General features: G+C 38.0%; 1 protein-coding gene across 1 annotated transcript in view; it reads right to left on the bottom strand.

Moving 5' to 3' along the window:
• Positions 1-14,057, bottom strand: part of LOC104464243 (isoleucine--tRNA ligase, cytoplasmic-like) — a gene marked incomplete at its 3' end in the record, with an annotated part of 49,409 nt that overhangs the window by 35,183 nt on the left and 169 nt on the right. Inside the window, 5 exon segments of the mRNA XM_010076892.1 lie at positions 7,210-7,292; positions 10,161-10,280; positions 10,740-10,896; positions 11,426-11,453; positions 11,456-11,544. Of these exon segments, the coding sequence (XP_010075194.1) occupies positions 7,210-7,292; positions 10,161-10,280; positions 10,740-10,896; positions 11,426-11,453; positions 11,456-11,543 (476 nt within the window).

Genomic DNA, 14,057 nt, shown 5'->3' with positions numbered 1-14,057 from the left:
TTCTCTGGATCTGAATCCTGCAGGGTTTGCTAAAGGCTCATCAACATTTATCAGCTTATCAGGTCTCACTGACTTGCATGCTTAGTGGTATAGCCTGCAGGTTGGCTACCTTAAAAGTAAAGGCAGGAGAGGCAAGCCTTAAACAATCATGCCAAATTCAACTCAAAAATCAAGAGTTTCTACAGTCTGGTCATTTCAAATTCCACCTCCAAATTGTTAAACACTGATGACTTTAAAAACTCCTTTACTCAAACTCTGTTTTCAAACCATACTGATCACTTTTCTGGGTCCCTTTCCTGATAAATAGTCCATTGCTAAGCAACCAACCCCATCCTGGCAAGCAGCACTTTTTTCTGCAGGCTGTCATTTTGTGCTTGATAATCTGGACCTGCATTTAACTCAATGTCTTGCCTTCTGTCTTTGAAACCCTAATCTTCAAGACAAAATGCAAGTAGATTATTGCACTCATTTCTATCTGCAGCCTCACACAACAACATCAAAAGATATGCAGTGTCTTGTCATGGAAATAATACAGTACCTTAATCAGAATAATAATTATCCTGCAGATAAAACAGTTAGAGAAAATACAGACTGCCATATGGAGAAGACATGCAGTTCACTCAGATTCATCTATGGGCCTCTAGTCAAAGTCCAAAATTTCCTATGATAAGTCACCAACACCAGAAAAAATAAATAATCTAAACTGTACAATAGATAAAGGCTAAGAGACCCTCAGCAGCATCAAGTTCTGCCACGGAAGAGCCAAACTCTGAAGTCCTTCAGAACAATGCCCTCCAACAAAGGTGCCTCACCTTACACACACCACTCACAAGTAACCTTGTTAAAGTAATAAGTGTCACCCACAGGCAAGTTGTGGCTGCATGATCTCTAAACCAAATTCAAAACACAGCAGCGAGTGCATCCATTTTAAAACAGACACTGTATCAACTTAAACTTGCATAAATATAAATCAGTCTTTTATAAAAATGATTCATTAACATAGTTGCATCAGCTTTCAGCATACACATTTGGGCTAGCTAACTGCAGAAGTTTTCATGCAAGTTAAAAAAAAATTAAATGTATGCTTACCATCTCAGAGCATAATTAATGCAGACTGTGACAAGTGACAGCATTTATACTGAAGGTGTTCTACTTGCCTTTCAAAAACAGTTAGCTAGAATATCTATAGAAAAAAGCTCCACTTTACTTTCTAAAGAACACTGCCTACTAACAGCATAGAAGACAACTACTCAGAGAAACACTGAATATTTAATTCAGCTGTAAATATAACTGTAAACTTCAGGAAAGGTGAACACTACATGGAGCTGCCAAGTTAAAAATCCAAGCCAGCATCTCCCTCTTGTGGTAATTCTGCCCTATTGCAAACCAATGCTCCCCAGTTGTTTCACTGCTGAGCAAAAAGATGCTTTCGAACCACATCATTCTTCAGGGCTCTCATTACAGTTCATAACAACATAAGTAGAACTGCGACAGAATCAAAACTGCTGCTTGATGCAATAGCCCTCATCATCACTACAAAAAGCTGTTCTCTAATCTTGAAAAACACCTAATTGGCTTCCTTAACAAGAAAACTTCTGAGAACAGGGTCCTGTGTGACTATCAGAAATGCACAGGAGATGACTGCCAGAGAGTTATTCTCATAGGCATAACTTTGAAGAAATTAGAACTTTGCTACAATATTTGTTGACCTAAGTCAGATACACACCATGCAAATACCACGTGGATATAACAAACTCCTACAAAGGGAGTTTTGCCTTCCAAAAAGATACTGAATCAGTCAATGTAATGCTCAAAATACCCTTGGCATCCCACACAAAATTCAACAGCCCACAGTATCCTCTAGCAGATACAAAATCAAGTTTCCTCTTCAGACATGTACATTCACCTCGAAGTGAAGAGAAGGATTTGGATCTTAGAGCTTCTCAAGTTCTTAATGCCATTTCTTGAGGTATCAAGTGATTTCAAGTCATCAAGCGGTTCTGTTTGCAGCAACTCAGTATCTAAGGGTTTTCTAAGGGTCTGAAAACTCCTAGCTTTCCAGAAAACGAAAGCACTCATTACTAATAATGAGAAATTATTTTCAAGCTCATATAAAGTGATCACAAACATCACACTATGTAAGAAAAGTCCTGTCATCTACACAGTTCAGCAAACAGGCTGCATCCAAACAGCACCATAAGCAGCAGGGATTCCGAGGAAAAGGTTCTCCTGTGAGTCATGAGCAACACTTGAAAGACAAGATGAAAACAAAAAGAAAGCAACGATCAAAACCAGATGCAGGGGGACAAAAAAAGGGCTCAAACAACACTGGACATGAGTCAAAAAAGCTTAAAAATAAGATGAACATTAAATCCAATAGCAGATACAGATAGCCTATCTTTCAAATAGCATCTTTGAAAGACATCTTCTTGAGATAGACAGGAAAAGCATTTGTTCCAGGGCCTAGCAACTGCAGGTACAGAAGTTGTCAAGTTTTACATTCAGTTACCGGGGAAAGCTTTAAAATTCCAGCATATAGAGATCATTCTGCTCCAGGTCTACCCTCCAAGCTCTCAAATAGCTAGAGGGGATTTCCTGATGTACTCTTTGGATCAGTGCGTTGAATGATTCTGGATCAAGCCAGAAGTGCAAAATACCTGTATAGTAGAAAATATAAACATCTAAAACTGATGCAAGACTTACCCCAAAGATCATCCAAGTGATCTCCTCCTTTAAAATACAGGTAAGGAGAAAAACAACAAGGACTGGAATGGCAAGAAGATAACACAGGGAACAGAGCACTAAATGCACAAAAGAAATAGAAGTATGAGAAAAAAAAAGAACAGAGCACTAAATGCACAAAAGAAATAAAAGTATGAGGAAAAAAAACGCAGATAGCTAGTAGAAAAGTTGACAAAGTGGACTTCTTATGAACAGTCTCTCTCTGAAGAATCATTAGAGTTATGAAATACACAAAAGACATAAGTGGACTTCTTATGAACAGTCTCTCTCTGAAGAATCACTAGAGTTATGAAATACACAAAACACAGTGATTCTTATTAGGACCCAGAGATTTGTTGTTCTGAAATCATTCTGGTTTAGTGCTGGATAATTTCCTTTTCTGTATGTGGAGTTTAAGTCAGAAAATAACTTTTGCTGCTTACACAGGAAAAGGAAAGGGAAAGAACAAACACTTATGAACAGTCTCTCTCTGAAGAATCACTAGAGTTATGAAATACACAAAACACAGTGATTCTTATTAGGACCCAGAGATTTGTTGTTCTGAAATCATTCTGGTTTAGTGCTGGATAATTTCCTTTTCTGTATGTGGAGTTTAAGTCAGAAAATAACTTTTGCTGCTTACACAGGAAAAGGAAAGGGAAAGAACAAACACAATAATCCAGTTCGTTTGATCTTTACAACAAACCAGTCCTCTTCTCAAAGGGGAGTCCCCATTCACCTTCTCACTGAGAATGGCTAAGGCAGCTGGACACTGACATTAAGAGATTGAACTCATCTTGAAAATACAGAGTATGAAAAAAACATCATGCTGAAATGAAAGCAAAGCTACACACGGGGAACCAGGCAACTCAAGGCAAATGTTCCAGTTTCAGGAGCTACCAACAACCTCTTTGACTGCAGCCTTGAAGTAGTACATTGGCACCCTGAGCCTGACGCTACTACAGATCATTGAAGGGCAGGGCTGTGAGACCAAAGGCTACAGCTGGTATGGAAGGAGAGAGAGGTTCCCTCTTAATAACAATGCTAAAAGAACAACTGAAGCCGGAGCAACCAAGATGGGTCCAGTGGAGGGAAGGCAGAAATGAACAAAAAGCCCCAAAGGAGCTCCATACTGCATTTCCACAGTAAACAGAGCAGTTTTCAGCATACAGCCCTGACCTCACATCTAAAGTACAGATTTTTCCACCATGACTAGGAATATTTTTCTTTCTCTCCCCAGCCACTATCCCGTGGTATCAAAAAGGACTCAGGAGTATCTTCTTCAGGTACAGAAGCAACTAAGAAGTATTTCCGCTACCAGTGCTACATGTACATGCTGTGGTTTCCCACTATACAAGCAAGTCTTTCAAAAGATACAAGAAGCTTTCAACTGTTTTTAAAACTGAATTACGCTCAGATTGCAACTGGTAAATATAGCCACTAGATGGAAATAGAAAGCTGTTAAACTAACACTGCAGTTGCGCAAAGAAGGAAATTAAAAACCCCTTGTTACCAGGCCCATATGCATGCCACAGCCCCAACCACAATACTCCTCTCGCAGCACCTCACAGGCTTTTTTCCTCAGCGGCCAGGCAGAAATGCTCTTGAAGTGCAAACTCACAGCCGGCCTGACAACCATGTAATAAGTCAGCGGTGAACACAACAGTTGTTTGGGTTTTTTGGGGTTTTTTTTTGTTTTTCCCCCTAAAGCTCATCTATGATCAGTAACAAGTTTAAGATCACATCAAACTGCTCTCAATTTCACTGCATCCATCTCACGAGCTGTAAAAAAAAGCCACACCAATATATTGTGTGTATGTTCCACGCCAGCTCAAGAACACCATTCTCCTTGTACTGTTTTCAGTGAAGAACACATTTACTTTCACTGAGATTCAAGCTGGCTGCAGGATGGATATACAAGTTCTACAGAATTAGAACTTATAAGTTCTATTTAACTTAAATAGGATGTGAAGAGTTGACTACATCTTCACATGAGAAACCATTGCAGTATCAGCTCTTAATGACTACCAACGTTCACTGATCCCCTGAAAAATCCTGCCAAGATGCCACAATTTTATCACTGGATTAAGTTTTGTTCTAAGTCAAAATTTAGCAGGCTGAAAATTCTACTCTGTCAACCACTATATGGCATAGCACCAAAATGCTTATAAAGAAGCAATTTCCAAAAGAAACCATCATAGAATACAAAGAAGAATGCTCTCTAGCATCCTGAGCTTGTCCAGTATCTCTACAAAAGATATTAATAAAAGATATGTTTGGTGTCTGACACCTAAAGTATTTCAAGTCTAAATAATTTTTATAAAATCAGCCACCACTGGAAACAACATTTATCAATTAGCTCACTGAACTCAAAATAAAATCATGGATGAAAACATCACATTTCACGGAAAGCTAGAAATTCCAGTTGAGACCCCTACAGAACTGCAAGCCTCAGGAAGAACTAGAGAAAAAAAAATATATATATTAACCTAAACAGGTAGGTTTAGCTGATTAAAAGACTAAAGACAAAATCTTTACAATATTTTATCCACAAAATCCCTGGCTGCCATGCTCACTACCATTACTATTACCTGGGCCTACAAGCAGTGTTGTACTTCCACAAGCAGAACAGAAAAAAAAACAAACAACACAAAAACAAGGGTCCCCAGGTGACAGCCAACGCAGAAATACTGCAGCTTCTCCTTCATACTTAACTGGACACTGAAGTTCTAAAACAATTTTTTAATTGAAAAAGGAACTCATATTAAAAAAAAAATCAATTGTAACAAACAGAAGCACACTAGAATATACCATTCAAATGAACACTCCTAATGGACAAAAAATGTAAATTCAGTAACACAGATTTTCAGTTTGATAGCTGCCTAAGCAACAATATGATTCTTTAGAAAATTGTACGTTATTCTGTTGAAAGTACTACTGTAACTACAGCGACAGTGCTCTCTTTAAGCACTCTTAAGCAGTGCTCTCTTAAGCATTATCTCCCTTAGACTTGAAACAAGCATCACGCCTTCCTTTTCCATTCCCCTCCTCCATCAACCCTATGCAAACAGCAGTGGTTCCACCTCCTGTTCTACTGTGAGAACGAACTGTCAATGGCATTGCAACATGCCCCTCCAAGACAGAACACTTTCCAGAAAACCCAATTTTAACCAAAAAAATATATTTAATTACACAGAAAATTAATAGCCCCAGGGAGCAAAAAATTACAAAATTAAGAGGTTGTCTGCCTATATGCTTCCTGAAATCTCATACCACAGAGATTTCAGATCCGAAGTTTATATTTCAGAGCCTGTATCCAAAGTAACTATTAGAGACAGTAACCTCTGTAAGCCAGGTGAAAGAATAGACACTTTCTTTCAAAGGGGAAAGAAAAAAACAACAATGCAGAAAAAAAGAGTGTTGGGCTGTTGAGAGAGACCCTGCAGCTAGTTCAAGTCAAGTTGGTTTTTTAAATGGTCCTTGGAAGACGCTAGTTAAACAGGATTTAAGGTTCCACTAAGTATTTTTATAACATATAAAAGGAAGATTTCTCATCAATCTTAGCTTTATCATTATGCAGGGTTCCTTCAGCTAAGTTAGTTAAACATCTGCTCCCTTCCCACCATCTTTTCAGTGCTCACTGAAAACTCACTGGCACTTCAGCCCTCTACAACAGCTTCAAAGACATCTAGAAATTTGGTCAATCCTTTATCATAACTATACAAGTAAAGGTTATTAGTAGAACTAATATTAAAAAACATCAATGATGCTTTTGCTTTTCAGTGGCTTTTTGTCAGCACATACTCTGCAAAACCTCTCCCTGCAATTAACCTTGTAATTCTATCACCTGAAGGACTCAAGGTTGCTGTTTCTTCACTGTGTTAGGTCAATTCGATTATCCTTAACCTATAAGGTCACCTTGTCTTTTGGAATTCCAACAGTCACCCTGAATATACTGCCAAAACACTCGAACTTTACTTAGCACCAGCAGTCCAAGACAGTTGTCAAACTATGCTGCCAAGAAAACGATACCAGCAGATTCCCAGCCTCTAAATTCAGGCTTGAAAAGGTTTAGAGCTAAACAGAGTTTGGGTAGTATGCCCATTAGCAGTTGACAGGGTGAAGAACATCAAGAATACAGATATAATTTCCTAAACCAAGCAAGGAAGATAGTAGTAGATCTTCAGAACTGCTTTTAAGTTGACATGGAGCAGTGACATTTCAGGGGTCCATAAAAGCAGTATTGGTGTACTGTACTTTGAAAGCCCTACTACACTGAAAAAGAAAAAAGTAGGTCAATTAATTCCCTCACTTTGACATCAACAGATTTCACAGCACCTTAATTATTTTCCCCATTGTTTATCTGAATTTGGCATATTTCAAAACAGTTCTAGTGATATATGGACCAACACATGTTTACAGTAATTGAAGTTATCTTAACATTTTAAATTCATAAAGCATATATGCAATGTATGTAAGTTAACTTACCACACAGATTCCATGAACTCAGGGTAAAGAGTTTTATAGTCATTTTCAAAATCAATCCAGCGTCCTAATCTGGTAACACTGAACTGTTAAGAAACAAAACACTCAGACTGAAAGACAGCTTAACATTAAACACCATGATACATTTCCAATATTTATTCTGTAAATTAGATTAAGTGCAGTGTTTGTCCCATATCAATGAAACATATCTATGAAATATTTTAGCCTGACAATAGTCCAAAACTGTATATTTAACTAGACAAAAACAAGCAAAGGATGAAACCATGAACATAACTGCTTAGAACCAAGGTCACACAACTGGCAAACATGTTCAATGCTACCGAACAGGAACAGCATATCGTTGGGATCATTCATCAAATTGAAACAGTGGATCATGAAAGGTTCACTCAAGGTTCAAATGTGTGGTCCTCTTTCTATTTTTAAAACTACTCATTGCAGAGACAGTCAAAATCCAGAACACATAGTCTATCAGCTTTCAGTTATATGAAAACATGAAGTAATTTGAAGATAAGGAAATGTTGAAAGAAACTGATATGTCACAAGAAGTCACCAAAACTATTTCTGGACCAGCTGCCTTCCTTGACTTTGCAAAGCTATGACAGGGCTGCCAAAGACGACAAGACTGACAGGTGTTAGTCCCTCTCTCAGGACATATTATGATCACATCCATCGGCACAGAATACGAAAGCTAATGAGTAATAAGCTAGCTATGGGATTCACTTGGACAAGTGGTACTCTCCTGCTCATTTCACAGCTATCGGAACCCTTAGCTCTGCAAATAACCAAGTCCAGAGACACCTGTCCTGATACTCTTACACACAGACCAATGTGAATGTCAAACTAGTGAAGTGAAAACAAAGCAAATTAATTCTCTCACCTCTATATCTTCAGGTAACACCTGAGCTCCTGAAATATATCAGTTTTGATTCTGACCTTTAAGCCATTCTGACATTCCACTATTAAGAATCAAAGCCTGGGACTGATTAGTACAAGGATCCACGAAGTTGGAGTGTTATGTTTGGTCTCAGCACTGAAAGATCTTACTCATCCAAGGAACCTTTTACATTTTTTTCTAAGGTTCAAGCACTTGCTAGCCACTCCAAACAGAAAATAAACACTATCTCCAATAGGAATGTTGGCAATTCCTCTCCTAACGCTATCCCAAAATATTTGAATTTATTACCAGCCGAATCACAAACAATAAAAACAATTAAATTCATTTAAATATCTTAATCATCTGAAATACATGTCTGTGTGTGGAAACACACACACATACATGCACAAGTTCATGCACAAAACAAAATACAAAATCCATTTACCATCCAAAAGACTGAGTATTTGGACTAATCAGCACAGCAAAAATACCAGTTGCTGAAGACACAGAAAGTAAAAAGGAACAACTATGGAAAACAAAACATGAACTAGAATGAATATTTTTATTTCTCAAAGCAACAAAAAAATCACTGATGACATTTTTGAAATATGAAATTTCAGAGTATAGATGAATGATTGTATATTTGAAAAAACAAACTCCATGCTTTTCATCCAGCCACTCGCTTAGATTTAGGCCACAGTTATTCTAACAAAAGCAGCCGTAGTTTCCTCTGATACTGCCCATAACTTCAAAATGCTCTCAAGGGCAAGAGGCAAGTGATACTTGAATAATAAATTGCTTTTTCAATCAAAAGGAATATAGCACAACTAGAGGACATAGAGGGTTGTGATGAGGTAGAACAGCTTCTGCATGAAAAAAAAAACTAAATAATTAGGACTATTCTGCCTAGAAAAAAAAAAAAACAACTGATGGTGAAGATAAAGGTTTACTGGAAACCATAATATTATAGAAAAACTACAGTTCTTCAAACTATGTATAGGAATGCCTTGATACAGACTGTTCAAACGCCATCAGCACACCTAGATTCAAAATGTAGCTACATAAATTCATGAGGGGAAAAAAAAAACAAATTAAAAATCCTGTGAGCAAGGAAGGCCTGGTGCCACAAAGGCTGAAAAAATACGTTCTGTTCTTCCATTCCTCCTTTGGCACTTGCTATTGCATGCCTCACTGTAATATAGTGGCACAGCTAGGAAAGCACCTGGGCCACTCCTCAGCTCCAGAAAGCCACAGAAAAGAGTCATCATTTCACAGGCATGCCGAACTGACAGCAAATACAAAGTACTGGGCTAGATGTCCACTATTCTGGCCACACTGCTAAGGACAAAAATAAGGAGCATCAGGTTCTATGCACAGGATGAATATTATTCAGAATTAGAAAAAAACCCTGTGCATCTCTTAAGAAAACATCTAACCCATCGACATGGAACAGCTCTCCAACCTCAAGAGCCTGCACAGACCAATGCTCTCCCTATTGCTACATTCACAGGATGCAAAGTTTAGACCAACATTCTCTTGGAAGACTGAGGGCTTACCTACGCCTATTCTGACACAAAATCACATGCTAGAACTTCCGCTGTTCCAGAAATACAAGCTATAGTCCTATACCCTGGCAACGAAAAGACTAAAAAGTCAGAGAGCAGAAAAGCAGAAAGGTTCATGTGCATTTCATTTACTGGTTCCATTTTAAAACAAAAGTCAGATCTTAACTTTCAATTTCCTATACAAGAGCAGACACAAAGAGAGAACTTGTTCAATATATCTATTACCTGTTCAATGCATCTAGTTAAGACACTTGGAGCCCTCGGTTACCTTCAAGTAACCTTCTGTTGATATCACAGCAGTCTCCCTGGTCTGAGCCACAAAACTGTTCTTTTAATTCCCCTATCAGGATCACCAGTGAGAAACACGGTAGCTAAGGACATGAGATTTATCCACTTAATCAAATAGACAGAAGGATAAAGTCAACTCCAGCTGAAAAACTTCTGCACATATACTATTAGAAACATACAGCAGAACAGACATCAAGTCTACTTACCTCCCATTCCTTTGAGTATCTCATCACGATTCCTCTGCACTGGTTGTTGTATTCTTTAATCCCCATCTTTGCCACATCCTCTGGCCCTTTAATGCCTAAGGTCTTGTCAATCTCATATTCCTGGAAGCATTGAAAACAACCAGACAAAAAAAACCACACTGTCATCAAAAGCTTTCAGGATTTCTCCGTATAATATTCTATGCATTCTAGTGAGGCTAAAGGGCCTCCTTATCCTTTTGAGATTTCATGAGTGGTGTGCCTGAACTAAGCAGATATCTCAAAGGATAACCCTGGTGTGATTTTACTATCTTTAGAAAAAAGAGAAAAAAAATTCCCAAATACATACCAAACAAATATATGTTTACAGAAATGAACACAGTGCCTGGAGAAGGGCAGGTGACCAGCTGGAAGCACCCGAAATCACCACACATGCAAAAACCAGAGCAACACACTGGACAAAGAACTTCCATTTCTCTTTTAGCAACAAAGCCAGCCGTAAGAGCAACAGAAATGTGATTGATAAGCAGGTAACAACATGGAAAGAGGAACTAACAGAAATATCTGTAGGCAGACACATACCACAGGTAAGCCATGGCAATCCCACCCAAATCTTCTGTCAACATGAAAACCACTCTGATGAGCAAATCTGGTTACTATGTCTTTAATGGTTCCTGCAAGAATATGGCCATAGTGTGGAAGCCCAGTAGCAAACGGAGGGCCATCATAGAAGTTAAACCTACAACAGAAGACAATATTCTTAATAAAAAAACTGAGCATCACATCTTCAAACAGGATAAGTATATCTGTATGCCTACACTTCTTATGTCTTCCTAAGACAACATCGATGTCTTCTTCTATTATCAGTCAGCACAGGTATCATGCTGGCAGTGGGACTAAAGGGAACATTTCAATTCACTCAGTTCCTACTGATGGCCAGTTCTACCAAGATTACTAATGAAAATGCCAGCATGCCACTCCACAGCTAACACACATAGGAAAGAGTTGTCCTTGCTCACCTGCAAATTTATTTTATGAACCCGCCAAGCAGGAAATTACAGGTTTATTACTATTGTTTGTAGATTACTGATTCTTCACAAAGTGAAATATAAAAGGTAACTGACATGACAGCAACATTAGCCAAGACTGATATCTGCAAAAGGAGCAGCTGTCATTAACAGAACCGAGGCTTAAAAAAAAAAGCAATTACAGCTAAGCCAATCTTGTATTGTCACACACAGTTACTAGAGCTTTTAGCAGATTCTTACCTAGGTCTATTCTTTGATTGCTTTAGGTTTTTTTTAAACAATTAAGATTTTTCCAGAGTTCCAATATCTTCTCTTCCTCATGTGGAAAAGTTATGTTTTCTGGAACTTGTTGAACCATTCTTTCCCAACAACAACGAAGCAGGGTAAAGAAAATACATATTGAACAGAAATGAGAAAAAAATTACTTTGCAAATACAATTTATTGTCTAACAAATCCATATCACCAAACCAATCTCAGTTTTTCAAACAGTAGTGTAGGCATGGAAGCAAGCACTAAATTCTAAAAAAAGACTAGTAATTTCAACAGACTAGCAACAAAGTTTTGTAACAGGAAAAGGATTTTCCATTCATTCAGCTATGGTCGTTTGTTTTTCATTATTATTTTATTTTTGTTTCCTATATAAAACAGTCAAAGGGCTTACTATTTTTTCGTTACACATTTGGGGTTTGTTCTTTAGAAGTTTCAAGTTCAAACAACTTTCAGCATCAGTTTCTGAACTACTGAGACTTACTTTAAGTGCAAAAACTAAAACTAGTGAAGAAGAGGCTCCTTTTCACTGTACATCTACCTACATTCCTACCATCTAGAGGTTTAAAACAGCATTTTTCCATCTAGCTAGGCGATCATTCTCAGACGCTCCTAAAAGCAGCTAGACTTCAGATAGCATAGTTGAAACATGTTGCAAGGAAAGATTAACATGTGGGAAGAATTTGAACAACAGCTGAGGAAAAAGCTCAAAGACTTGAGCTGTGAATCTTGAAAAGCTCTAACTTCCAGAGCACTGGTAAAACTACTAGTCTATTTTTAGTCTCTTTTTTTTTTTCCTTCAGTTTTACAAGTATGTCAGAACTAAGCCACAAGGGGCTACCTCTTGCTGGACATTTCCTAAAAGTCTTTTATTTGGTGGGTTTGGGCCACCAGAGCCCAAAACCATTATTCAGTTCTGGGTAAGCCAACAAAAAAATCACTAAAAGCAAAATTATGTACGAGCTTTCTTCACAACACAGGGAAGAGGATTCTCAACATCATTAGAAACACACAATAGAGCTGCCTGGGGTTCCAGACACGCTACAAGATTCAAAGGAGTCAAATTTCAACAAAATGCTACACCAAGCACAGGCAAAAGCTCTGTGGAAAAAGGATATTTAAGACAGTAGTTCCATAACAAAATAAAAGCTGTTATGAAGGTTATAACAGATGACTGCAGAGGAGCAACAGGCTCTCCCACCTCTAACTTTAGTGTTGCTGCTCCTTAGCACTTACACCAGAACGAGCTGAGCACTTCACATTAGTCTCGAGTTTCGCTTCGGGTTGTGGAACTACACACAATGGCATAAAGAGTGAGTTTTCTGATTTACTCAGGTTTGTCAAATAGCAACCATAAGCAGCAACAAATAACACATTAAGACAATACTTTAAGTTACAGTTGACATGCTGCTTGGTAGCACTAATCAAAATATTTACTTAATTGAAACCCAGAACACCATAGAACTTGCTAACTCAATGCTTGAACCATACGAAAAAATGTGCCCCAAAATGAAACCTACAGACAAATTCCACCATCCATACTTTTTGTATTAATGACAGGTTATTCTCCCCACTAACAAACCCAATTATCCAATAAGACAAGAAGTTCCTTGGGAAACCCACAACCTGGTACACAGGTGACACAGAACCTGGAGAGGAAATGACAAGCTGACAAGGAACACATGGACATGGCCTGGATGTACTCTTAAAAAGCTAATAACCAGTCCTAGCACAGTAAGCTACAGTACATGCAACTTGTACATGAGTTTTCATCATCATATCTTAAAGCACTAATTAGGCCATGCCATTTCTCACAGATTTGATCACAGCCCCAAGATCACAGTGCTGAATTCAGCCTTAAAGCTTATTTCCTACAAGCCAGTTGACTCCAGGACTACAGATCTGCACATTTTACTCAGATCAAGCTCAGCATTTGCAATAACTGCAGAGGTTTTGGCAACTGGCCTAACTGACAAGTCCCTATAATCTAATAAACTAAACAGACCAAGCCTTCAACCTCTGTAACTGTGACCGGGCTATGGAAGCTGCTCACGTATCACAGACTCCATGCGTAATTCACAGTATTGCTTTTGGCCCATTTCTACCAACTGAAACACTGTACACACACATCAGTGTCCAGTAACCACAGGGCACAAACTCATACAGGCTCTTATCAACATTACAAGGGAAGTTTATCATGTCAGAATTATTATCTAACAGCCACTACAGGTCAGTTTTTTCAAGACACAGAACAGAACTTTAAACAGATTGACTTAAAATACAAACCACATTTAAAATCCATTTATGGCTCAACCTCAGCTGAGCAAAAAAAGCAAAGACTTCTGTATTCAGGAAAAGCACAATCAGTTTATAGACAGAGATAGGAGTTGTTCCATATACCAACAGCAAATACTACTAGATTACTATAAGCAATCTAGGTATTTTAAATCAGAAGAAATCAAGGACAACTCATTACATTGAACAGACTGAGGGAAAACATCACATATTACAGAAATGATTATACAAATGCATCTAATAAAACAACGTTTTTGGACAACACTTCAAATTTACATACAGATTAGTAAACACAAAGGGGTTTTGTTT

The sequence above is a fragment of the Pterocles gutturalis genome, unplaced genomic scaffold (genome assembly GCF_000699245.1).
Source record: "Pterocles gutturalis isolate BGI_N339 unplaced genomic scaffold, ASM69924v1 scaffold8568, whole genome shotgun sequence".
In the NCBI taxonomy this organism is placed as follows: Eukaryota; Metazoa; Chordata; class Aves; order Pterocliformes; family Pteroclidae; genus Pterocles; species Pterocles gutturalis.
This window is presented reverse-complemented; position numbering and strand designations above follow the sequence as displayed.